Source organism: Pelecanus crispus, chromosome 5 (genome assembly GCF_030463565.1).
Source record: "Pelecanus crispus isolate bPelCri1 chromosome 5, bPelCri1.pri, whole genome shotgun sequence".
Classification (NCBI taxonomy): domain Eukaryota; kingdom Metazoa; phylum Chordata; class Aves; order Pelecaniformes; family Pelecanidae; genus Pelecanus; species Pelecanus crispus.
In genome coordinates, this window is record NC_134647.1 from 3229338 (window position 1) to 3256643 (window position 27306).

At 44.3% G+C, this 27306-nt stretch overlaps 2 protein-coding genes across 5 annotated transcripts in view; both read right to left on the bottom strand.

Moving 5' to 3' along the window:
• Positions 1–6870, bottom strand: part of KIF5C (kinesin family member 5C) — an 81155-nt gene extending 74285 nt beyond the window's left edge. For all 4 annotated transcript variants that reach the window (XM_075711600.1, XM_075711597.1, XM_075711599.1 and 1 more), the window contains exon 1: positions 6745–6870. In XM_075711600.1, coding sequence (XP_075567715.1) covers positions 6745–6870 — 126 coding nt within the window. The remainder of the gene's footprint in view (positions 1–6744) is intronic.
• Positions 6871–16679: 9809 nt separating this feature from the next.
• The window catches only part of EPC2 (enhancer of polycomb 2), a 50661-nt gene continuing 40034 nt past the window's right edge, over positions 16680–27306 (bottom strand). The window contains exons 11-14 of the mRNA XM_075710323.1: positions 22994–23130; positions 21005–21164; positions 18913–19246; positions 16680–17500 (exon numbers count right to left, since the gene is read on the bottom strand). Coding sequence (XP_075566438.1) covers positions 17428–17500; positions 18913–19246; positions 21005–21164; positions 22994–23130 — 704 coding nt within the window. The 3' untranslated portion in view covers positions 16680–17427. The remainder of the gene's footprint in view (positions 17501–18912; positions 19247–21004; positions 21165–22993; positions 23131–27306) is intronic.

Here is a 27306-nt window from a genome sequence, read left to right on the forward strand (position 1 = left end):
GCCGAGGATTTTGCTTCGAAGCTTAACTGGGAGGATGGTACCTCTGTCTCGGGAACATCTTAGAAAACTGGTTTAGTGCCAGCAGAGTCCTGGGAGCCGAATCGGCTGCTGCTCATCCCAACACCGGTGGTGCAGCCAGGAGAACCCCGCAGAGCATCGCTACCCACGGGGCTCGGGCAGACACGAGGGCGTTGCTCACGCAGCCACTCGCTACCCTCTGAACAACGCCACGCTCTGCCCCAGGCGACGTTTCAAAGCTCTACATGTGCCAAACAGCCACGCAAACCCGCAGCCTTTCCTTAGGAAAGCTGTCTCCCCATCCCATACCACCCAGCCCAGGTTATGGGATTGGACAGATGTAAAGGCTGCTGGTGGAGAAGGAGAACGTCTGCGGTTTGGAGAAGCTCCGGAGACTTTTTTGCAAGCACTTATCAAGACAGACTTTTTCCACTGACTTACGTTATGCGGGAGTAAGTAATGCTGTACATTACATTTGCTTCGGTGCTTTATCAAAGTACTGCTGTGTCAAGAAATAAATGTATTGTATTTCCTGATTATTAGATCCAGAACAGTTTCATTCTTTAGCCAACAAGCTGTAGGAACAGAACCAAAAAAACTACTCTGCCAGTCATCTTGCCTGTCCTGTGATTTTAACCTTCTACACAAGCTTCTGAAAATAAGTGTGAAGCACAGCAGCATGCCTTAGGAAAACAACTACTCTCTTTAAAAATCAAGCACGCCAGCAGCTCCCTGAATGGCTACCACAGCAGTTCTTCAGTAAATGAAATAATTTCTTCTGCAAGGCACAGGAAAGCCATCCAGACCCCGTGGAATCATCTTGTATTTGTTCTTTCCCAAATTAACAGCAATGTGCTATGATCTACAGGCTCCCGCTTCTTCCCGAGATACCTACTGGCTTAAGCTACTGAGAGAAATCAGCCAAAAAAAGCAAGTGCCAGATCTGTCAGTCTTGTGCTGCTGCTGCTCTGGAAATAGGCTGACCTGAAAGCAACATAGCCCAGAGCCACAGGGGAATGAGCACAGCACATCGTGGTTCATCTCATCCACAAAACAGGAAAATGCAGCAGGTTAGAGACGTTCCTTCCTTATGCCAGGGTACAGGAAAATCTTAGGGTGCAGGAGGATTAGCAACACTTTTGAAAGAAACAGCTCCCACAAAGGTATGTCAGCTCTTGGTGTCTTCAGACACCATCGGTTCCATACCAACGTCATGCTTAGCTACGCCAGCTACTTGTATCTCACGACAGTCCTTCACGAAAGCTTTCATGCAAAACTTGCTCCGTCTTCACTGGAAAACACACCAAAGACGCCGGGAAACAAAGCAAGCACTAGGTTCCCAGATTAAGCCTTCCGCCAGGAAAATGACATGCTGTGTATCCACTGACACACCTTACACCAAGACAGAAGTCCCATCTCACTTCACATCCTACGTCAACCCGGTGTGAGCTTTTTATAAAAGGTATTTACAGATACATCATGAACACACCCTCCGTAAGCTGAACTGCTGTGCATTTTGAGGTAGAGATGGACATTTGGCTTTTGCTAGAAGCACAGTGTACCACATCCCATCAAAGAAGCCATGCAGCACAGGGTGGATTTAAATTTTTTTTTTTAAACTAGTCATTTATCTACTATCCCAGGGTTTTTTTGTTGGTCCATCTTAACCACTGAGTGACAACTGCGTAACAGCCTACAGCGATCTCTGTACAGGAGGGACTTAAGAACGTGACTTTTCATTAGTACAAACTCTACTGACTTTACTGGCGTACATGAAATAAAAGGTAAAACGGATCCAAATATTCTAGGGATGGAAGTATGGGAGAATCTCTCCACAAGGCAACATTCCAACCAGTACTTATAGCAGAAAGTATTAAAAAAACCCCACAACCCTGCTCAGATTCCACCCCACCCGCTGCAAAGGAATCAGCCACCAATTTCTGTTTTCTTTTACTTCATGGATTACGACACTGCAAAACAGCAATGACCACCCGCACGGCAGCAGAGTATCAGGTGATGATATTTTTGGTTTTAGACACAACAGTTAATCATGTGGAACGTTTCGCGGATGAAATAGCAGAATTTCCCCCCGTGCCAGCCGAAGCACGACCCTGCGGGGAGCCTCCCGTTTACCCCGTAGCTCTCCGCTGGTTCTCCCACGGGCGGTTCGCTGCGGGAGCCGGCGGGGAGCCGGGCTGAAGCCCCCCGGCGAGGCAGCGCGGGGCTGAGGAAGGCTCTGCGCTGCCCGCCTGACACCGAGCGCGCAGCAGAGAACTGCAGCGCTCAGCAGCTCCTGCTAAGCCGGGCTTTACACATGCCCTCACGCCGCAGCTCAAAAAGCAGCTGACAACCAGAATGAAGAGTCTTTTATCCTCTTTCTGGTAATATTAACATCAGGTTTCCCAGCTGGCTAGCAAGATTTGTTTTAGACGTTCTCCTTTCTAAACAGGAGATATTTGTCTGAAAAATCAGCTTCAGATCAGCCTTGCACTAAAAGGGAAGCGGTCACTCTAGTTCTAACACAGAAAGGAGGTGAAAATACTCCTTCGCAACTCAATTCCTCTACTGTTTACAACAGGGGAGGGCGAAAAGGGCTGGAAGCACTCTCCCCCATAAACCTAAGCCAGAAAAATATCCTCAGGGAGAGCATCCCACCAGGTGCTGAGCCTCCCTGCATCCCTCCTTTGCAGATGCTCAGGAATAAAAGCACTCGGAGGAACGGGGGAAGCATGAAGAAACCACACGCCAGAAGACTGCTGTGGTTGCTTACTACAGCAAACAGCTCCACGTTCTCCAACAAGCCCGTGAGAAGCAAGGCAGCTAGAAAAATGCATTTTTAGATATGTCAGCCAACACAATCAATCAGAGAGTCACCTTGAGGTTGCAGAGGAGCAGAAACATAAAATGAAACTGCAGTCTGTTGAGCCTGTTGGGTAGCTAACCGCAAAAGAAAGCGATGGATTTACCGCTGTCGCCTTTTCCTGCCATGGTTGAAGATGAGATACGTCTAAAAGGCTTTTACATTTCAAACTTTAAAGTAGAATCAAAATACAGTGGTTTTTCTCTCTTTTAACCAAAGGGAAATTTAAGGTAAGGCATCTTTATCTCCCATACTTCACTGCGTTGCACGTGCGAAGCGCATGAAGACCGATGAAAGAGGCCAGAACGCAAGATGTTGGGTCAAACCCCAACTCGAGGGGTTTAACTGGTTTGAACAGAGTTAGGACATTGCCCTAGGACCTCCTGGACAAAGAGCTCTGAACCCCACAACCACAGCATTGCACAGATACAGCTTTATTCATGGCGTGAAAGATATCCTGGGGAAACTCAAGCCTAAGTTATTAAACTTCCTTTGTTGCTGTTTGTTTTCAAGAAATCTCATCGAGTTGTGATCTTTTAATTTTTGTCGGAAAATCTGCTCAAGGCGCTAGAGAAGTATAATGGGAGGCAATGGTGGGAGGTTCAGAAAGAAAGCATTTTCCCCGCAATTATTTGTGGGGAAGGAGAAGTAAATTTATTCAGACTTACTAGTCAGAAAGCAATAGACATTTCCTTTAAATCATTTCTGTTTTAATTTTTCTTATGTGACGACAGAATTCCTCTGTGGGACAGGGGTTGGTGGTTTTGCTTGTTTTTTTTAAATTTTAACAGAACCCCTTTCTTTCCAGTATTTTATGGAACAAAAATAAAAGCTGCATTGCAGTGTTTTTCAAATGCTGTAGTAAAACACACACACACACAAAAAAGTGCTTCGTTCTGGTTTATTTTTGCTTTATGTAATGTTTCTAAGAGCTTTTGGAGATCAAAATCCTGCTTTTCTAGAAGGAAGTCTACTCTGGTCACGCCTTCCACCAGAATTAGGATTCCTTCACCCTGCCAGGCATTATGTGTTGGAGCTAAGCAGTGACTCTAAACCAGTAAATAACAACAAATGCTACTGCTTTCTACTAACAGGCTGCAGTGGCATCCACGGTGGATTGAGTTACACCAAAGCTCAACAAGCTCAGTACTGCCAATAAAGACGACAAAGAATATGGAAAGATTTTCATGTTCACTTACACTTAGAAAACAACAGATATCCCCACAGATCCCCAGCCGGATGGCTTCTCTTTGAAAAAAAATAAAAAAAAGGTGTATTTGAGGACGTATCGCACTAGTTACGATGACTAAAATGTGCACCCAATACAGGTCTACCAAAACCTGCATTTTGCCCTGTGAAGGGAAAGGCAAGGCATACTCTAAGCTTCTGACCAGATTTTCAAGATGGCAAATAACCCCCCAAAAATGATCCTGCCAAATTGAATATACATCTAAACCCACATATTTATATGTATTTATACAAATAAATACATGCACTTTTCTTGTTTCTATTTTTTTTAAACTTCCACAGTAGGAAGTTGACAGTTGCTGTTAGTCTTCCTTTTTACCTTTCCGAAAGGAATTACCTCCTGTCTGCAAGACAGAAATACCTTTTTCAAAGCATCATAGCTACCGTTTTCCCAGACAACAGCTATTTTCTAGACAAAGATGCTAAACATATACTTGCACATTCGCTTAGGTGGGGAAAAAAGGATTCTAAATTCTACTTCTCTTAAAAAGATAGCATCGTTAAGGGATTTACAGTAGATGTATTTTAATCTACTTTTAATACCCCGAGGGTTTATTTATTCTGGGGGAGGGGGGAAATTGGCTGATGTTTGTTTCTTAAACATCCAAACGACCCTGCTACAGTCATGCTTTCGTTCCAAATATTTGTTCACCAAAGACAGCCCTCCATTGCTGACTGAGATTGATAACCAATTTGATTATTCTACTGTTAACAGACAGTCGTGGGTGTTACAACTTTAACCTTCAAATAAAGGGAATTAATTTGGCTACACAGAAACCATTTGAGAAAAACAAATTAACAGAAACCATTTAAGAAAAACAAATTAAGAAAAACAAGTTAGCCATTTATGTCCAGAATCGACTAATTTTTTTTCCTTGCTTTTCTTTAACTGTTTTGCAACTTTCATGAAACAAGTTTCTAAAAAACTCCAGGTTTTAGCAAGAATCTTGACAAATCATACAAGTAATTGCTCATTCTTTGTCTTAACAACTAGTTTTAAGATCTCTTCATCATAGCGCAGCACGGATCACGTTATCGGTTTAACCACAGTAGACCAATATACAAAACAAAGCACCAAAGACATGGGCTGGTTCGACGGCAAACCGAAATATAACTCAACACGCCTAGTACTGCCAACGTACACCCGGCAAAGCCAGCACCAGCAGCCTCCTGAACGCAGCCCCAAGCGAGGCACCCGCGTCGGAAAGCTCCAGCTCCCAGAGCGCAAAGCAAAGGCACTTTCCCGTGCAAGGCTGAGGGACGCTGCGCCATGTTAAGCACTCGGCAAAGGAGCCGCATCCCGAACCACCGAGGGCCCAGATACACGCCACGCTTTGTTCATATTAAAGCCTTTGCTATTGTGAAGAGCTTACCCCTTGCAAAGCGTGGGGAAAACGCAGAGTTTGGACGCGTTGCTGCCGCAAGCAGGTAGCGACTTGACGTTTAAACTAATTTTTTGTCTGAGCGAGGAGAAAAACTTCATTTTAGCGGGTCATTTTAACTAACGGTGCTTATGCAGTCCTCCAGCTGTTCCGCAGCGACCCACCGGCGGGGCGGGACAAGGCAGGGCGCATCCACCCACCCCGGGCAGCGTTCACCCCGGGGAGCACAGCCCAGTATTTGGGAACCGGCTCGGCTTTTGTCTCCTCTGGCAGGGCTGCGGGGGGTTGGCGGGATGCTGCGGAGGGGGCCAGGGGGGATGCTGCGGGGGGGGCCGGGGGGGATGCTGCGGGGGGGGCCAGGGGGGGATGCTGCGGGGGGGGCCAGGGGGGGATGCTGCGGGGGGGGCCAGGGGGGATGCTGCGGGGGGGGCCAGGGGGGATGCTGCGGGGGGGGGCCGGGGGGATGCTGCGGAGGGGGCCAGGGGGGATGCTGCGGGGGGGCCGGGGCGATGCTGCGGGGGGGGCCAGGGGATGCTGCGGGGGTCCCGGGGGGATGCTGCGGAGGGGGCCGGGGGATGCTGCGGGGGGGGGGCCGGGGGATGCTGCGGGGGGGGGGCCGGGGGGATGCTGCGGGGGGCCGGGGGAGGATGCTGCGGGGGGGGCCCGGGGCTGGGCGAAGGGGGTCCCAGCGCAGCCCCCCGCTCACCGGGGAAACTTTCTCCCCCGCGGCTGCCGCAGGGGCGCGGCGGAGGCGCGGACGGCCGCCCCCGCGGAGCGCCGGCGAGCATGCCCAGTCACCGGCATGACATCAGCGCCGGCAGCGCCGGCCGCCCCCGCTCCCCCACCCCTTCCCCGGGCCCGGCCCACGACCCCCGGGGGCAGCCCGGGCCCCTCGCCCGCCGCCGAGGGGGATGCCAGCCCGGCCGAGGGGCAGCGGCCCCCGCGGGCAGCGCCGCCGCCGCCGCCGCCCCTCCCTCGCTCCGCCGCAGCGGGAACAATGGGCGCGGGGCCCGCCGGCGGCGGGGGGGGGTCCTGAGGGCGGCGGGGAGGGACGCTCGCCTCGGGGGATGCTCGCCCTGGGGAGGGAAGCTCGCCCCCCGGGGAGGGACGCTCGCCCCGGGGGATGCTCGCCCTGGGGAGGGAAGCTCGCCCGCGGGAGGGACGCTCGCCCCCCGGGGAGGGACGCTCGCCCCGTCACGGCACGGTAGAGGCGGGAAAGCGATGCGGCGGACTCACCCCGATGACCACCGTCTCCTCGCCCTTGAATTTAGGGATGAATTTGTCCCCCCGGAGGATCTCCGCCTCGTTGAGGGGCCGGAACCGGCACATCACTTTGATGCTGCACTCGGCGGGATCCGCCATGGCGGCGGGGGAGGGGGGCGGGCGCCGGCGGCAGGGAGCGATGGCTCCGCCGGGCAGGTGCCGCAGACGCCCTGCTGCTGCCGCCGGCCTGGGCTCGGCCCCCGCCCCGCCGCGGCTGCGCGGGGAGGGGCGGCGGGCGGCGCGGAGCCCTCGCCCCTCCGCGCCCCGGGGCTCCGCAGCGGCGCGGGGCCTGCCGGGAGGCGTAGTCCGCGCCGCAGGTGGCGGCCGCCAACGGCCCCAACGCTCCTAACGGCTCCAACGGCTCCAACGCTCCTAACGGCTCCAACGGTCCCCCCTCAGCGGCGCCCCCCCGCCCACCAGGGAGGGAAGCGGGGAGGGCGGGCTCTCCCCTCAGCGGCCAGGTTAGCCCTCCGTCCTTGGCAATTTGTACTAATTAACTGGGGGTTAATTACCGGGGTCCTGAGCCAGGGACTATGCTTATACTCGACGTGAAAGGAAGGGGGGGAAGGAAAAAAAAAAAACCAAAAACACCCACCACCACACCACCAAAAAACCCCACAACCAACCAAAAACGCGCAAACAGGGAGCAGGTATTTAATTTCCTCCCTTTTTTAATCCATTTCTGGATTAGGCCTCCAGACGCAGCTGCTCTACTCAGGGAACAAATCAAGACAGGAGGAAGGAGAGAGGAGGGGAAGCCTGCGCTTCGCCTCCCGCGCAAGCCAGGTCTGTAACCAGGTTGAAAGATACTCGACGCCTCCTGGGATGTCACGCCAGCGCTTCCCTTCATTACATCACCCTTATTTTCTGTGAGAAAAAGCAGAAACAACAGTATCTCTGGGTGACGCTCTGACTTTAAATTTACAAGAAGTTTGTCATGATGCAGTCAGTGAATCAGCATCTGGAAAAGACAAAGTCTGGAGCCTGTTCCTTGCACCTCAGGGTTGCAGTCCTCCTCCTTCACCCTCCAACAAGGAGCATGGCAACGTTTCTTCTCTACCTGCCAAAATTACCTTCAATTCACCTGCCTGCCCCCAAGCCTGTGCCAAGGCCAGTTCACTTCACCAGATTACAATTGTCCGAAATAGCCTAACCTACCACATGTCATCTCCTCCTCCATCGTTTTCTCACTGCAAGAAGCCAGACCGCTTAAAGTTGAGCACAACAACCGTTGACGCCTTCTGGAAAGTTGCAGACGTGCCCTGGACTTGAGCAACTCCTGAACCCGGTTTCCTCCAAAGAACAGCGTACAGGTTTCATTAAATTAGCCTCAGTCACGCAATTAAGATGCCGGTGGTCAGTTCGTCGGCATTTCTACAGAGGTTTCCCTTTCTTCTAGGCACAGTGGTTGTCCTCATTACCTGATGCGGATGCGAGAAGAGCAGGCTAGTTACAAAGGCTCTCACGCCTTTCTTAAAAGCAATTACATCGGGGAGAGTTGGCAATGTGCAGCCTGCGATAAGACATTATTATAGAATGTGATTTATTCCCGTGGATTACCAATTATCTAGCCCTTTTATTTCTCTTATGTTTCAAGCTTCTACCCTGAATAGCAAATTCGTAAGTCATGACAAGTAAGGGCTTAGTCATAAAAGCCAACTGTTTCGATGAATTAATCCTTATTTTTCTCCATTATCAAGAGCTCATTTTGGAGCAAGATAGGCAAACCTCTGTTTCCTATTAGAGTAGGTATAATCTGCAGTCAGGAAGAATGCACCGGAAAGCCATCTTTTCTTAGCAATTTTGTCACAAACAATATTGCATTGTCTGTATTGTAGGCAATACCATGTTGTCACAAAGCCGCTATTTTTACTACTTATTACCAGAAAACAGAGTTAAGCAGGAGGATCGTGAGTTTCCAGCCAGATTCAGGAGCGATCAGAACCTCCCTGAGCTTGTGAGCTTCCTCCAGGCCGTTCTGGATGCCTGATGGAAGGTACGATTTATGGTTTATTGGGAAACTGCTTCACCTAAAACATGAACCACCAAGATACAGAAAACCAGTCATACTCTGCTGCTGTAATCTTCAGCATTATCGTTATTGATTTCTTTCATTCCTGAAGCTGTGGCTTTTTTCAGGTTGTGTACTTACCAGAAACACCACTACAGCTATACTCTGCTTGGCTTTATTGAGCTACCGCACACCAGAACGCAGAATTTTCTTGCTGTTGGCACCACAAAAGTAAAATATAAAAGCGAACTTTGATGTCATCTTATTTTGCTGCAACTGTGGGGCAAGTTCTCCAGCTAGATACAAAGTCCACGGTTTAAATCACCCTGGCAGATTAGATACGGTTTGACAGTGAGTTCTGATTTTTCCTGAAGAAATTCTCAAGCTGAGTCAACCTCAGCTGGGACAATTCACTAAAGAGCCCGGGATGTCAGAGATCTCCAAGAGGAACAACAAATCCCCTCCTTGAAGACTGGGGTGAACGGGGACAACCGTAAGAAAAAATGAGGAGATTCCATTGCTCTGAAGATGAGCTGCCAGTAGAGCCAAGCTGTTCAGGCTGCAGGAAAACCAGGAATGGGGCACGTGAGAGAGGTTCTGAACAGCAGCAGAACGTGGATGGCGATAGCGAGGGGGTCCCACAGAAATAAAGGAGCACTTCAGAAGTGAAAAACCAGTTTCCTATCCACAGAGCCAAAAGAATATTGCTTCCTTTCATTGCTTCTGGGCTCCAGGAATGAGCGTTGGAGTTGGGAAAGAGCTTCAGGAGGAGGAGAAGAAGGTTGAATTTCTGCTGTCTTTAACAGTTCAGCACAAAGAACAGGCACCAGTACTGGCCAGGGGCCTAACTTAGCAGCAGGGAGAGCGGCTTTAATGTAGATTCCATTGATCCTGGTGTCTCAGCAATGGCCATTGAGATGAAATTTGAGGATACGCTTGTGTCATCAGTGCTGAGAGATGTCTACGGGTAAAGGGGTGATAAAGGAATTTCATCTGGGAGATACCAAAAGGGTTGGGATCCCCATGACAAAAATGCAATTTTAAATGTCGAAGGTAGTTAGCGTCCCACAGACGCCAGAAGATGCTGTTAGGAGTGCATCAGGGAAAACGTTTACAGAGCTAGAACATGCAGTGTTTAACAGGAATAAAAATAAATAAGGAAGCCAAAGCCTGAAGAATAGGCAACAAAATGAGCTGACGGGTGCCGAGAAGGCAGCTAGGCGGAACTGAGGTACAGGAGCAGTCTAATCTGTACACCCATGCATCACCAGAGGCAAGGGACATATTTACAGTTCAGGAGAGGCTGGGCTACCAGTCCATTGTCCAGGCAAAGGAAAAATTTGCTAACAAAATGTATAGGATCTGCAGAACTGACACTCCTGGCCACCCAAGATGATTATCCCAGAAGGAACATTCCCTTTGATCAGACAGGGAATGATTCCTTTGCTGATCGGGGGCCACACGGGTTCCCTTCTCACACATTTCCACGGAAAGGCCAGATTTGGAAATAGAGTACTGCCAGTCAAAAGAGACTCTGTCGGAAAATGTTTGGGCTACGCTAGCAGGGAGTTTAAGAGCAGCCATTGTTTCAGATTTGCAAAGCACTTCAATATATGCTTCCTTGAACGTATACATCTGTCAAGTACACACATAAATCTCAATCTTCATATAAATTATCCACATTATGCATAGTCACCTATATTGTGTTAAGCCACATGTAAAAAAAAGTGGATTTACTAAAAACAAACAAATCAATTTTTACCATTTTATATAAAACAGCAAAACTGTTTAGTTGGTTATTCAATACTCATAATATTTTTCCAAGTTACAATCCTTTCATTTGGGTTACTCAACAAATAACTCAAATAAAAGGATTGTAACTTGGGGAAAAAAAAAAGTCTTCCTTAACTATAGGAAGCTGTAAAGCAATCAGAAAAATCCCAACCAACCAAAGAACCCCGAACCCACTAAAAAATACACCCCTCTGAAACACAAAGCATCTACACTGAATTTCATTTGAGGGAGAATATGTCCATTATCGGGGGAAAAAAAAAAAACAAACCAAAAACCAAGACCCACCTTTATACACGAGATCCGGAAAGAGTTAAACAGCATTACAGGCAGATGATGCCATCTTCTGGTGTCACTTACACAGCTGTTGATTTAAACCCAGGATGACTCGTCGAGGCAGATCACCATCAGGAAGATGGGGGATGCTGTTATTTTAAGCATCCCTTTATCCCCAGGGCAGGGTTCAGCGCAACAGCATTAATTCGGGAAGAGTCGGCGAAGCACGAAGAGCCGCGGTGGGAAAGCGAGCACCAGGCTGCCGTCGCTCGCAGCTCGCTGCCACCAGCCCCTCGGTGCGGGTGAAGCCGGGGCATACGGGGCTGCGTCGCAGCTCGCTGGAGCAGGGCCTCGCGTCTCCGTCAACGATCTGTCTGCCCGCTGCCGCCGAGGTTTTGAAAGCGTGACTATTCCTCGTGCCTAGCCTTGGTCAGTTGATCATCTTCTGCCCCATTAACTTCCTTCTGCTGTCCTTAGGCAAGTTCCACAGCTGACAGGCACGCTACAAGTTTATTTTTACAGACATTCCCGAATAGATAAGATCTTGCCGGAATCTGCTACGATACGTATGGTGCTGCGGTCAGAGTCTTTTCATTTTCTCTCTCAGAACTCCAAAGCAGTGGTTGTGTACGCCCATCAGGCAAAAGGATTTAGGTTGATCTATGTGTTCTGTTACAAATTTTCTCTTTATCTGCTATAGTATAGCCTTAATTAATTGCCTGCCTCCTTCATTTGCCCCTTACTCTCTAATTGATCTTTCTACATTATCCTCCCTGTGTAATCACATTTGTATTAGAGTTAAATCAGTGTGTAATGGACTGGAGCCAGATTGGACTAAACAGATTTTCCCATTCTTAGTCACAGAACCAATCGTTAACTTTGGGGGCGGGGGGGGAAAGCAGCATAACTGGGGTACAGGGAAAAGGCTATTCTGGCACACCTCTACAGCTCAAGACCTCTCAAATTTTCTGCACAGGAGATTTTGGGCCACCATGCCTGCACATCCACCCGCCCCAAGACCGGGGAGGGATGCTGCCGTGCACTACGGAGTTTTCTCAGCTGGTCGAGGGACTGACGCTTTCAACACGACTACGTACGGAGCAAGAATGGGAAGGTGATGCTCATATTCAGGGAAAGGAGTGGACAAAGCCCCCGAGGCGTGGACATAGCCCATGTGCAGGAAGCAGTTCAGTTGCTCCACAGTTATTCTCTTTTAGTTTTCAGATTTTAGTCATGTTCCAACTATTTTTTTTTTTTTTTAACTGTAGTCACTGGGTGACAATACAGCCTGTGATTAAATGGGGTTAAATTCATAGCAAAATGTAACTGGCATGGGCACTCTTCATTAATTTTTTTGAGATTACACCATTAAAAAATCTGAAGCGGGCACAGAAAAGAGTACTCTGCACTTTGAGATACACTAAGTGACTCAGAAACAAGCAAAGTCACTGAGAAAACAGGGAACTTTACTCCAAACTCCCTTTTCCTCCTGTATAACAGAAAGGCACTTCAGAAATGGACATTCTCACATCAGGGAACGTCATTTCGGGTACTGACCGTCACCGCAGCAGGACGGCACGCAATCAAACCAATTCAGGAACAAGCGAGAACCTCGCATCACCTCGCTTCGGACACGGCTGCTGGGTTCCTGCAAGCAGGAGGCTGGCATTCCTAGGCTGTCCCTCACGCAGTCAGCGAAGACGCAGCTACCTTCGGGCAGTTAACAGGAGTCACCTGCCAGTGTTCCGAAGTCACTCCTTCTAGAAGGCTCTGTATTCGCTAGCAGGAGGACCAGGCGCACAAGTGAAGTACTTGGTGAGCTAGGTGCTTAATAGGACAGAATAACGTAAGAGAGTAAGAGCTGCAGCCTGCTTTGAACTCATAGCGTTAGCCAGTGGACTTTCTTACCAAACAGAAATGAAATCGGTATTATATTCTCTCAGAAGCGCATCTTTACATTCCCCTTCTGGCCATTTAAGTAAAGCTTTGTGAAGAAAATTACCCAAATATATTCCGATTTCATATGTATGCTATTTTCACACATTATCACTGGCCGACAAGAGAAGTGCTGCCGTTAAACGCATTTAGGCACTCTGCAAATAGCTAGAAGGCTCCTTTATTTCTATGTAGGCTGGAGCGATGGATCCGTAGCAGAGTATCTATACCATTTCTGTGTAGGCTGGAGCAATGTATCTGTGGCAGGGTATCTGTAACGTGACCTCTGCTCAAGACCAGCAACAGGCTCCCCAGAAGGAAAAGCTCCAGATAACGCGGTTACGGTAGGACGTGCTGGGAGGCACAACGGCCCTCGCTGCGCGTCTGCTCCCCACTGTCTCCCAGTGCACAGCATTCCCTGGCTTCAAGTAACACTGCCCTTGCCCTAAACCTGCCTGCTCTTTTCCCGAGAAATGCCCTTCCAAGCATTCCCTGCTTTAGGGAGCAGTGGCTCCCCCCCTGTGCCACCACGCCGCTGTCTCCGCGTTGAACGTTCTGGACGGCTTTCCTGGGAGATTAAACTGAGCCAGGGTTGCTTTGGCTCACAGACAGCAATCGTCCGTATCTAATGTTTTCCACGTAATTAGCTGGTGAGATCAGAAGAAAAACAATTACCCACCATGTGCCTTTGGTCAAACGTAAACACTTGGATCTTAATAGCTAACCCAATGTATATTGCCTGTGTCTGCTGCTACACAGGAAACATTTCCTCTTCCCGCTACAGAGGTATCTTTCCCGTTTTCTTCTTTCCCAAACAGCAGTACTGTGAAGACATGCTTCAATTTATGAAGGTTATTCTCCAGTCTTCTAAGAATAAGTCGGAATATTGCAAAACCTAAAAGCAGAAGAAATAGGGAAGTGAGATTTGAAACCGTTTCTCTGCAGTCAAATCCAGGAAGCCTGTGGAGACGACAGCCCTGTATCGAGTGTTTAGTTTGCTGCAGCCTTCAGAGCTTTCCTGTTTGAAGATGTGAATTTCTCCCGGGACACTCTGTTCTCAAGGTCTGAGCAGTTGTTCCTGAACAGTACTGGAAACGGAGAGGAAGGCCGACTGGCTGCGAGCACAACGGCCATTTATCCTCTCCGGGATAAATCGGTCACCTCCTGGAAGGCTGCACTGTCTGAGGATTCCGCTTCAAAAGAATCAGTTATAAGGAAATAGGAAACATTTCTGTCATTCCCTACAAAGGAGTTGGAGGTAGTAGAAGAAAATGGACTATCAGGGAAGGAAAAGGAATCTCCAAGTCAGAGCCTAAGGGAAGCAGCAAAGGGCTGCAGTAACTGTCCTCTTGTTTGGAGCAGGGGGAAAACCACAGCAAAACTCCAGAGGATTACAGGAAAGGGGTGGCTCTGTGCAGAGCAGCGTATTGTTTGGATGATGTTTGGAAAGGGGAGGAGAAGCCCTACAGCAGAATTAGAAACAAGATGCCCACAATTAAACACATACCAAATCTCCAGTCAATCTATAAATTAGATAAACCTTATCAGAAAAAGAGTAATTTTCTAGTATCTGACATTTAAGGGAAAACTCCGCACATTCCACTTAAGTCCAATATAAATTCCTGTAGATAAACTGCATTCAAGTCTTACCTGAACAACATTCCCTAACACATAATAAACCAGAAATCACTATTCAAATCGTATTGCAGATACGCATGATGATCAAATAAGGGAATTAAAAAAAAGGTCGTATCCTCCACACACACTTTTAAGACAGCGCACAAAAATACCTCAGTCACTGGTATTCCCTGCTGTACAGCAGCGTCAGGAGAAAGTAGAAGACTTTCTAACAACACTTCCTTCCCTTTTTTTTTTTTTAATGAAGATTTCTATAGACTACAGTTGTTATTCATTGTTCTCCTCCTCTGGCACTTGAGGCGCACAATTAATTGCCAGAAATTCCTAAGATGACTCTTATAGTTGTACTTTACAGTAAAGCTGCATCAATGCCAGTCCTTTAAATGAAACTCATTCAGCGTACAGCACGCTTACCCATCCAGCCTTTGGAGTTTACGAAATCCTTTTCTCCACCTCACATTTTTCCAGAATCTATTAAAAGTTAAAAAACCTTTAGCTGGAGTTTCTAAGTCATCAGATGAGGATTAGACTCCACCGAGGCATACACACACAGCGATCCGAGAGTTGGGTTCGGCCCAGTTTGCCACGGAAGTGATGTACGTTTGCAGCGAGAAGGGTCCGTACCGCAGAGCTCGGTAGCTGCGCTTCCTAAGAGTACAACTTCCAATCCGCAGGAGCAATGACTTCACGTTTTTGTTAAACCTCAAAAGGGTTTGGGGGATATGTTAGAGAAGCAACGTTATTTTGATATATCAAGGAGAGTAACTTCTTTTTCCCCCCTTTCAGACTGTTTTGCAACAATTCTGTTTTTAAAAAAAAAAAATCATTCATATTTCAGACTACATAGGTAGTCTGAACCTGGTTCTACAGAAAACCTTAGCCGTATGTGAGAAGACCACGCACACGTAAAGACCAGTTTATCAGGACGCAGCAGTTCGGCTGCAGGCAGGATGCGGAAGCAGCGATGGATAAGGACGCGTTTGCGCGGGTGCCTCCCCCTCGTGCCGACACCCCCAATCCTGCCACCGCACCTCGCCTGACCGAGGCGGTGACACCAAATGTCCCAGGTTCCTCCGACTATTCTCAACAGATATAATCTGTTATCATCTCTCCTTGTGGACTTCATACCGAACAGAAAACGAAAGCGCTAGTTAAGCAAAAAACCAGTTAATTTTAGACATCTTTGGACATCTGAGTTTCTGACAAGCTCCAGGTATTTAAAGCTCTGCAAGTGTTTTTAACTGTCAGAACTTTTAACTTACAGAACATAAGACAAAACATGTTTAAACACAACTTGGATTAAAAATAGATCTTTATATAAAAAGCTAAGAGGAAAAATACACTGGCTGCATGACACATAGGCAAATCATATCTTGACTTTTCAGGGGGGGACGGGGAACAACACGACACATGGGAGGGTGGGACACTGGGCTCAACATCCTGAGGCTCCTTCCAACCTCAATGATTCTATGACTTATAAGAAATACAGAAACATTATCCAAATTACAGGTGGAGAACCAAACAGCAGAAAACTCAAAACGGTTTGCCCAAAGTAATACCCGAAGTTTCTTTAGCAGAACAAGAAACCGTCTCGTCTCGATCATTCCCAGGTCCCAACTACCGGAGCATCCCTCCCCTACTGTAGACTGTAAGCACAGGAACTAATCACATAAACTGAAACCTTTTGGAAAAAAGTGCATATGCTGTGGTCAAAAATCATCAAAAGACCACCGATATCCTCCAAAATCGACCCTTACGTTGCTTGCACATTGTGAAAGAAACACATATGCAACATGTCCATGTTTTGATATGTATTTTTATTTCCCTGCAGTTTTCACTTATCAAGAACAAGTAACAGGGAAAGTTGTCTGAACTAGTGCATAAACAAACATTCTGAAACACCACTACACGTATCTAATTTACAAGAACCGTATAAAAAAAGTCACTAAAACACTACACTACGAAGGTGTCCAACGCTTACAGTCAGACTTTTTCCAACCCGTTACTTGCCTTGTAGCCACAGGAAAACTCTCCAAAATTGAAAAGACAATCTTGCCACAACCCTCCCTCCCCCCCACCACCTGGGATGGCTCGATATCTAGACATCCAATAATTAATTATTGCAATGATATATAATGCAATACATACCTGGTAAAATATCCTTTATGTGGTGTGTTACAGTTTTAAAGCCGGTTAAAATATGCAGTCTTCAGATAAAATGTAATCAGTTGAAAATTTTCTCATATCTGCACAATTTTATATGTGCTAGATGCATAATTTTCCTAGTCCTTTTTTTTTTTCCTGTGTAATTATTTTTTATAAACTGGTATTATAAATAGAAATATACATTCAAAATATATGGAAAAGTGAGTTACTACATTAAATTTGCATGTATCGATCCATCCCTTTCCCCTGCACAGTAATAGAAAATACTATTTTGCCTTGAACTTCATATTTGACAGTGAAATGCCACTAAAGTATTTACCAAAAAGTCCATCTAGTCAAATTGTGAAACAAAATGAACCAAGTGAAAACTTTACATTTCCTTTAGAAAAAAATTACAAGAATTTTGTTTCCTAGCTATGAATCTTTAACTTTTTTTTTTTAGACACAAAGTTGGATTTATTTGTACAAGATACAAAATGTAAACATGGCAAAATAAATAGTTAAAACAAGTGATGCAGGATCCCATTTCATGCTCATGATCCCATTAAAGAATTATTTTTTAATCCATTCAGTTGCAAATTCAAGTGCAAAAGCATGATGATGAATATCTACTATTCAAGTAACAGAAATAATATTGATGATACAAATAAACTATTTTACAAGGTAGTGATTTTCCCAATTTTACAAAATTTACATTATATATCGACTTAATACACGATATAATGATAGTCCATTTAGGTCCATTTTAGTTCTCTGTGATCCACAGAGCACTGTATTTTGCATTCAGTTGGAATATAAACGACGACACCATTAGCACAGGCTGAGACACTGGTTTGAGGTTATGTCACTTCCATGGCTACTGTCGTCTCTGCTATGCCATTTAAACCCAGCCGTTCTGGTTCATGGTTCTCTCTGCAACAGAAGGAACATTCGATAGTTACAGGTACAACCCAACTATTTCCTTACGCGGTTTTCAGCATTTCTTACACGTGCTACGTGTTTTTTTTTTTTACACAGCTCTTGCCTTGATCGGGGAGAAACCTTCACCCATGCGCTAGAAACAGATTATTTAAACCTAAATACTGGCAGTTGAGAACTGCTTTCACTCCACTAACAGTGCAGTCCCTTCTACAAGATTATTGCATTTAACTGTAAATTACCAGCCTAAATTACGGATGAGAGTACTAAAAAGTCTCCTGAAGGAGCAAAGTCAAGAAACACCATGATGGCTCGGTATCAACTGCCAATTATTCTGTCAGTGAGCAAAGCATCGTTCTAACAGCATTCCACCCCCACCCCAATTCCACACTAGTGCAAGACATCTTAATTTTTTTTCTAACTTATTATCATTCTCTGTAGAGAAGCTTAAGGCCTATTCAGCTAAGGCGGTACTTTTTACGGCATTTGCTGACATGACTTGAGATACCCCTCTGACCTGAGAGAAATAAGAACTAAATGCATTAACAATACAAAAGTATGCTTTAAGGCACGACTGCTAGTTTAAAAATACTTTTTTCCTCAATCTATGCAGCAAATAAATTATACATGCAATTTTCCATCTCCGAAAGCTCTTTTTAACCTCTCCAGAAGTGTCAGAAAATAATCAATAAGCCACATTTGCTAATATCCAATTTTTACTTTTCTAATTCATAAACAAATGTGGGTGTTTTTTTTTTAAACATCATACAATCCAGCAGAGACTTAAAACAGAGCCCAAATATTGCCCTTTTCAGAAAACTTAGCCAACTGCAAGCTCCTGCTACTCCTGTGAAACATCTTCTAAGTATCCTGAAATAATAGTGTTGCTGGTCAATGAGAACAAATATCTGTCTATACACGTGAGATGCAGGCTGGCACATATCTGGGTTTATTTTAACACATAAATAACACCTATATCTGTATGTACATATAAAACGGGTATGTGCCAGCCTGCATCTTTACAATACGGGTACACAAAGTTACGGAGAGAACATGTGGAGAGTTTGACAGAATCTACCTGGAAGTGCTGCCTGAGAAGGGACAAACAAAAATGGTTAAAATGAAGCCATTTTAAACACAGTGGAGGTTTACCAAAACTACTGGTGCCTAAAATCAGTGCAAATTATTTGGGGGTTAATCTGCAAAATCAGCTCTGGTGGTCTGCCACAGCCGCGCTGAAGATGCCAGCGGCTGGATGTGTTTGTGAGGACAAAGTTACACTGACAAGTTTCTTAGAGGTGGCAACAGTTCTATGGAGCGCTCCAGCGCAGAGCTGGGCACGCCTACGGAGACGTTCACGTAGCGCAAGCGTAACTTAAGGCTGCTCCGGCTCGCTACGCACTCACCTTGCTATACTGCTGATGGCACTGCTAGGAGTTACCTTTGGCACTCTGTCCATACTGGCAGCGACCGTGGCAAGTTTTAAGGCTGTTGGCGATGGTGCTGAAGTCCGTGTATTGATATGCACATTGACTGGAGAAACAACGCTGACATTGTTGAGGTGCACTGCGTTCGTCAGGCAAGAATTGTTCATGGGAAGCGTCTGAGGGCTGCTTGTGCACAACGCTGGAATTAAGTGGTTTGTGGTGGTGTGGCCCACTGTCCTTACAAGCTGTACAGTTGAAATCCCTGGGCTGGATGATAAAGCCATGTTGGTGGAGTACAAAGTTCGAGAGGTTCCTGTTATAAAACAAATGTCATTGATTAAAAATACGCCGTTCCTTAGAATCAAAGCCAAAGATTAACCTCAAGGGTAATGCTTTAAGTATAGGTGTCAATGGAATTGTGCAACAATCTGTTTTTTTAAAGATTCGCAAAATGTAAAATTTTGGAAACATTTCTAGCTAACATTAGAAACATTTCATGGTGTTTTTTCATTCACAAGAACATGATAAAGCGAAAGAAGTTATGGTATGACAAAGAATTTTTACCTTGCCCAGCTTTGCACACCTCATTTTAGGTACCTTAAATTAAAAGGGGCAATATTCCTCATAGAAGTAAACTGAATGGGGAACACCTCAACTAGGCAACCTCGGAGACCGACTGTGAAGCCAAACTCCGATGCTTTCAATCACCTCCTCACCTCCCACCTCGTTCTGCTGGCAACATAAAGAGGCTCTGGGGCCCAGTCTCCCTCAAGGCAGCAAAACGAGGGCTCTAAGACTAGGCCAAGTAGAAAACTACTTTCAGGTTACACTGCAGTGCTCCGTTTGCACTCCCGAGTTGTGAGAAACTCCAGGTTTCACAGGGTATATTCAAACCAGAGGTTCTCACATTGCATCTCGGTATCCTAGCTATTCACTGTCCTGATTTTGATCACAGGGGAACTAGATACATTGTCCCCTAGATTCTTCTTCCTGGAAAAAAAAAAAAAATGAAGATCTGCTTTTCGCTAACATTTCCTGATTTACAAATCTTCCTGTCCTAAATAGTTATTTTACATTGTTGCCACTCACAGCTCTAGAACAGTAACAGAAGCCTAATTTTATAGGCACAATATTTGCAACGGTTTTCATCAATTGTAAAGCTGTGTACCGTGCACCGATACACGGTACGCAACCATGTGCCTGACCTTATACCCCTCCAAACATTACCCTCTCAGATATGATCTTAGAGAATCACACATAGATGTCTTTCTCTTTCCTGGAACTGTTCCAGTATATTGATTTTATTCCGTTGTGTTTTTTCCCCCTCTATTCATTTCATGTTATCATTAACCCAGCCTGGCAGAAGGTCTATAAAACTAATCACATCATCAGCTATTAAAACAACAAATTACTCTAAAAGCCTTTTATTTGTTATGGCAGTCAAATGCCAAATAGCGTTTGTCTCTCAGCAACATGGCTGCCACACCGGCATGATGGCATCAGCACCTTCTGGTAATGGAGGTTCAGAAGGAGGGCTGGGGAAAGGTAGTGAATGCCAGCGTCTACACTTCTGCCTGAATTTGGGAGGAATTCTAGACGCAATGAAACCTGAGACTTAGAGCAATGTCAAAAGAATTACTAGAAGTAGTTGATTAGCATGTTTTTTGTCTGAATACACAAGTGAGATAATGACCAAACAATGTAGCAACTTGCCTATTTCCTTCTCAAAGTACTTAACCATGTTTTAAGCAATTGATTTTTTTTTTTTAATGACACATTCACACGGATTTTAAAATGCTGTCACTGACGTTTTTCATCATAACAGATTATTAAAAGATAAAAGCCTACAGAAGAGGCTTCCTCTTCCAATGTAAAAGAGCATTTGCTAGTTTTATTATCCTACTAACCTGCATGCCATTGCACAAAAGTACTTTAAAGAACAATATTTAAACTACCACAATGAATAGGTTTGATTTTTTGTTTGTTTATTAAATAGTATTTTAGAAATCAGAAATAAGATCAGTTGACATTCTCAGCTCACAGTAGACCACGAGTTTTAAGAAATCATCACCTGAAGGCTGGACAACACCATTAATATTGTTGTGGCTGGTGTTTTGTTCCTTCGTTACCTCACTGCGACTAGGAGCAGGTGCGCTAACCACTGCGGATGCAGCAAAGTGGGCACTGGCTGAATCGAGTGTTTTTGACATACAGTCAGAGGTGCTGGAGCCCTGTGGGAACGAAAAAAAAAATTTCTTTATAATTATCCAAGTACAAAATGAAATACCATGTTCAGATTGCTATAATGCACAATTACCAGCAAATAAATACATAAATACATCTTCTAAATGTAATCTAATGCACCATAACATTAAATATTTCTGTATCACAAGTCTGATGAAAAGTTGAAAATTGGCATTCAAGTGAGCGCTGAGTAAGTCCTGCCCAATTCAGCCAGTCAATGGCAAACGCAGTTCTTTGCGCGACGGATCGCTTTCATGGTGTGCTTGTTTAGCCTAGGGAAGAGAAGGTTCTAGGTAGACCCTGTAGCGGCCTGCCAGTACTTAAAGGCGGCCTACAGGAAAGACGGGGAGGGACTCTTGATCAGGGAGTGCAGTGACAGGACAAGGGGCAATGGCTTTAAACTGAAAGAGGGCAGAGATTTAGGTTAGATATTAGGAAAAAATTCTTCACTGTGAGGGTGGTGAGGCACAGGAACAGGTTGCCTGGAGCAGCTGTGGGTACCCCATCCCTGGAAGTGTTCATGGCCAGGCTGGATGGGGCCTGGAGCAACCTGCTCTAGTGGAAGGTGTCCCTGCCCACGGCAGCGGGGTTGGAACTCGATGATCTTTAAGGTCCCTTCCAACCCAAACCATTCTATGGTTCTATGTGTTTGAGAAGTTTCCTCTTAAGAAAAAACTACTACGCCTTAACTTTCCTTCTCTCTTCTGTCTCCAGGCAGCAAATACACTGCAACTGCAAGTTGAAATAATTTTCAGTATTTATGGTACATGCATTCTCACAGAGAAATTTGTACCACAGCGTAAGTGCCCATTGCATTCTGGAAGTACACGACATCTATTGGTCCAGTTTCTCTAAAAGACTGGTAAATACTGGAAAGATACCCTGAAATGGCTGAATGTATCATCCTGCAATTTCAATTTATATTAACTAAAAAAATTACTTTCCATAGACATTCACAGCGTCTTGAAAATCCCAAATTCATTCCTTTTGTTTAAATGTTCTGGTATCGTGTCTTTACACTTACAAAAAATACAGTAAGTAACTGTCAACCCAGAATCCCTGATTAATCAAAGTAGAAAACACTGAGGGGAAGGGACAAACAGCAACAGCTTTTGTATTTTCTTGGTAAGAAACTAACAGAAAACTAAGCTTGAGAGGAAAAAAAAAAACCCTTATATTCTTCCCTTGCAAGGCATTACAGAGGAAAAATGTGATTCTCTTAGAAGACTGAAGTAGTAACACTGGGGATGGGGAAGGAATAAGTTACATCTGCAAAATTACCTTTTTCCTCTCAGAAGCTACCAATTTTTAGTACTCACTGAACACCTGTTCATAACAGAATACATCACCTCATAGAGTAGTTTTCATAAAGAAGTCTTTTTGGAGCACTTATACAAAGGAGGATAAGACCAGTGAAAATAGTATGCCTTGACAGAGCACTGGCTAACTGTACACTGACTGACTCTGTGGATGCAGCTAACACATTAGAATATGAAGCCTCTTACTCAACTTTTAAAATGCAGCCATGATATATAATGTTAAAAAAAACCCAACAGGTTTTGATGTTGAAACTTAAAATATGATCTCATTCCAAGTAGAAAAATGAAAGCAAGGTGTGTTTGTACTACCTACAGCACAAGTTGCTTTCCAGGCACTATACAGCAAACTGGAAAAGCATCTTGACCAAAACTCATTCTACATTCATTCTAAAATTTAACTTATTTACTGAGGCGTTATATTTAGCTTAGGAGAGATGAAAAAACACAGTAAGCAAAAAGGAAGATATTGGCATATGACAACATTTAAGGTGCGTTACCTGTGCTTTCGGATGTGTCTGCTGTGAGGAATGCTGAGATTGCTGTTTCTGCTGAAGCTGAGCAAGTTGTTGCCTCTGCATTTGAACTAACTGCTGTTGGTGTGTCTGAAATTGTTCTTCCGTGATACCCCCTGTTACTGCAGAAAAGAAAGTGAAGCAAGTGTTAAACGGGCCTGCACAAAACAAATACATCTGAAACGCGAGAGTGCATCCCTGCTGGATAACGAGTCGTTGAAGACAACATACATTGTGTTAGATGCTTGCAAAGACCTTCATATATTCTTACGTAAAGGAAAGGTCAAACTAGATTTGTTTGTTGTGTTCTTTTAGCATTGAATCCACTGATAACAAAAGCATTCATCGCTTTCATTGCTTTTAAGCAGTTCCTATCTTTGGTGGTTTTCTCTCCAGTAGCTTTAAGCAAAAGCTTAAAGAAATTCTTTTCCTGGTTTTCAGAAAACAAGCATGTCCTAAAAAGCACAGCTAAGGAAGATGTACGCTGGGCTGAGGTGGGCATCTTCTCTCCCAGTAAACAGTCAGTTTATTCCTGTACAACTTCCCTTCCTACAGTCCCTTACTATTGTCCTTTTCTCCCACACCAGAATGGCCTCTGTAAAGGAAGCGCACGCCTGGCATTCGACAGCACAACCAGAATCCATGTACTTAAATAGTCTGTATACAGTTCTACACCAATTCTCACTTGAAAGGACTAGAAACTAATAAACAGTGACAAAGCTGATCTCCAGGCCTAAAACTTAGTAAATGTTTGCAAATACCATAAAGCACTGTTTATTTAGCAAATCCAGTCTGACCTTCCCACCTGACACTTTTTTTCCCCCTGAAGGAAATGCTTAAGTTTCATCTGAACAGGATTTTCTCTGCCAATTAATTTTTTTTTTTTTTTTACACAAATGGAGTAAGAGTTTAAGAGTGACATATGTTTGTTTATTTATGAGAACTAGGTTAATGCAACCCCAGTAGTATCATACTCTCAACAAGCGAAGGGAATGGTGAAGTCAGAAAAGCTGTTCTCAGTAATCTCCCCCCAAAGAACTACACACTTGATAAACTCAAAACACCGTCAAGCATTTCATGTTACAACATGAGTTTTGTGCAGTTGATGCCAACCTGAGAACTAAGTTCTCCTAGCAGGAAGTAAAAAGAGAATTCTCTTTAAGATTCCCATTAGCTACATTTCAGCAGTTTATTCTGAACTATATTTTTCAAAGACATGCTGTCATGCATCTCAAACACCTGCATTCTGCAGCAATATCATCTTATCAAGAGACACTGAGCTAACGTGAAAATATGAAGTGATCTAGCTTTCAGGGCCTGACTCAAATTTACTAGTTGCAACACTCGCAGTTGTCCTGAAATTCCATTCGGAATAAATACCAAAATTAAGAGTGTGACTATTTAAAAATTAGTACTGAAACTTCTTCTCTACTGCCACATTATTAAAACAGGCTTCAACCACGTTAGGAGGGCACTTAAAAATCCAGTGACTAGATTCTAGGGATTTTATTATGATTTCCAACATATTCTAAAATCAAATTTATTTCACATTACCTGTTCTTTGTTCCTCTTGAAGATTCTTACCTATACTACAAGCACTAAACTCAAAGTTCAGTCAGCTAAACCTGTTAAGTTCCCTCACAACACACTCCCAAAACGTGTTGCATTACTAAAGGCAACAGAGCCAAGAACAGCATTACGTAACGTCACATATATATGTATTTCTACTTTTAAGTTCTGAGGTAACAAATTCCAGAACATGTCTTTCAATTTATAAAAAACATGTTTTGGAACAAGCTTGTACAGCACAAAGGAATACCCAAATTGCACTTAGCCGTCATTAGCTATTATTTGTCTGCAGTACAGGGGTATTCATCTAAACTCAAAGTTGCATTCTTCTATAGACTGTAAAGATGTAATACAAAAAGCAGTCTCTAATTCAGAGGATCATCTAATTTAGCCTACATATCAATTCTGTTTTCAATCTCCCTTCCTCCTCAGTTTGACACAGACCACAAAGTCCTGAAACACTCCATTACAAGGTACAGGGAAGATCACCGTAGTAATGTAAAAATCGCTTACTCTTCCTTTACACATTTAAATTCCACTCAGTTCACTACCTATCACCAGATATTTATTCAGTGGTCAGACTGAACTCAGCTGTTAGCCTTGTTATAAAACAGCAGATGTTCATTAGCACATTTAATATCTTTTTGCTTCTGCCAAATCAAACAATCGAAGGGTCCTAGAGAAAAAAATAGCAACCCTCCTACGACATCCTAAGGTAGCCTTTAAGGCCATAGTTAAGCACAAGTGTTCTCTACTTCCTATAAAAGGTTCTATTTACCAGAATTTTACCTTCCACTGCTGAATATCAGTATTTTCTATTTTACCATAGCCTGATTGTATCAAAATACTACAACAGAACGGGGTAAAAAGTCAATGAGAAATTAAGTCTTCCAGGCTCCCCTCCTCGACAGCTTTGGTTTGGATTATTATGCCACTTCTTTTAGGACTTGAAGGCTTTAATCAAAGATCATCTTTCAGGCTGCCCCAAAAGTGGTATTTCATTAATCTAATTACTTCTACGTGGCATTTAATTCTGGCAAAAAAACCCCCAAACCTCTAAAAGGTAAAAGCTTGTTCCATAAGCAAAGTTCTTCAACTGAGAATGCCACCATCCGCAGTTGTCTTTTGTCCCTAGGGACGTGGTAACTAAACGGGTAACTATCTGAGCGGGTCACTGGAACTGGCAGCCGAAGCGGACTGGAAGCCAAATGCAACTCGCTGACTGTACTGCAAATTGCTGAAGACTTTGCCTAAAGCCTACTTCTTTCTTCGGTCCCAAAAATGAGCTGAGTTGCACTCTAGGAATTCAGCAAGCAGGTTAAGTATTACTTAGCTGTCGTAAGTAGTACCATCTACAAATTCCTGGTAGGTTCCTTCCTCCATCACCTCTCCTGCTGGTCAGTTGTATCCCCAGCTCATCAGCTGATCTCATTTTAGATTAACAGAGAATTCTTCTGGTAGTGTCTCTGGCAAAGAGACCAGCTTACTTTTCCAAATGTAGTGTGTAAGACTACAAAAGGCTTACACAACTGATCAAAAGGATCACATTGTTTCAGTCACATTGTCTCTTTGAGTTCCTCAAATTCACTTTTCCCCATTTGCAATTCTTATGAGCAAGAAAATAATTCAGCTTGAAACAGCATTTCTTTATTCATGCACTGATTAGGCACTTTCAAGAAAAGACTAAGTCACACATTTTTTAAATAAGTCTTTCCTTCTGTTTGTACAATGCCTAGCATTTGAGGAAATATCAGAGTAAGAGTTGCTTTAATTCAAGTGAAAAATATAATGCAGAGATAACTTTAAATACTCTTCTGCACCGAAAACCAAAGCAAGCAACTCCAAGTCTTCTCTAAACTAAAAGAAAAAACCAAAACCAATCAGTTTAACTACTGTCATTGTTCCCTCTAGAGGTAGCTTTATGCTTACAGGTTAAGTGTGCTATAAAATCAACTGATTTCAACAATCACCTCCCAAACAGAATTACTTTAATGAATGCACTGATTGCACATGTGCTCATTTAATGCAGAACCAGCCCTTCTAAAATTTACTCACTGTGCATTAAGGAGAAAAAAAAAACCCAAACAAAAACCACCAAACTAACAGCAGTGCCTCTTGCTGGCTCAGTTATTTGTTGCAAGTTCTGTTGTCTATTGCATCTGATCCTTCAGCAGAATTACCGGGTCTGTTTTGTAATTTAAATCTGGAAAGAAAGAGGTCTTCCATAACCATAAATTTCCCTGCATCATGTACTTCAACTACTGAGTTATCTCTGTTCTAATCTAAATGTATTCCTCAGGTGCTTTCTAAGATTACATAACATAAGTTAATTACTATTCCTCTACAAAGCTGCTTAGATCCATCAGATTTGGGTTTATACATTTTTTTTAGATATTTCTCTATAGTCTCTCCCATCATTAAAAGGCATATTTCTCCACCCTTTCCTTTAGTTCTCTTCCCCCAACAGTACAAATCCTGAAGTACATGAGTGCTAGTCCACATGCGTGTATCAGGTCTGTCATTAATTTGCCACGTAGCACCAACAATTTGGAATTTTTATTCTTGGTGGTGGTAATACCTGCATCAGGAAGGGCTGACATCTTTTTCTTGTGTATACACAATTCCCTACCAAAACACAGGCCCCCCCGTTCCCTGAACATACTGCTTAAACACTGTTCTCATTTTTGTTTACTTACTATGTGCCATCTTTCCTCTAGCTACTGGAATTC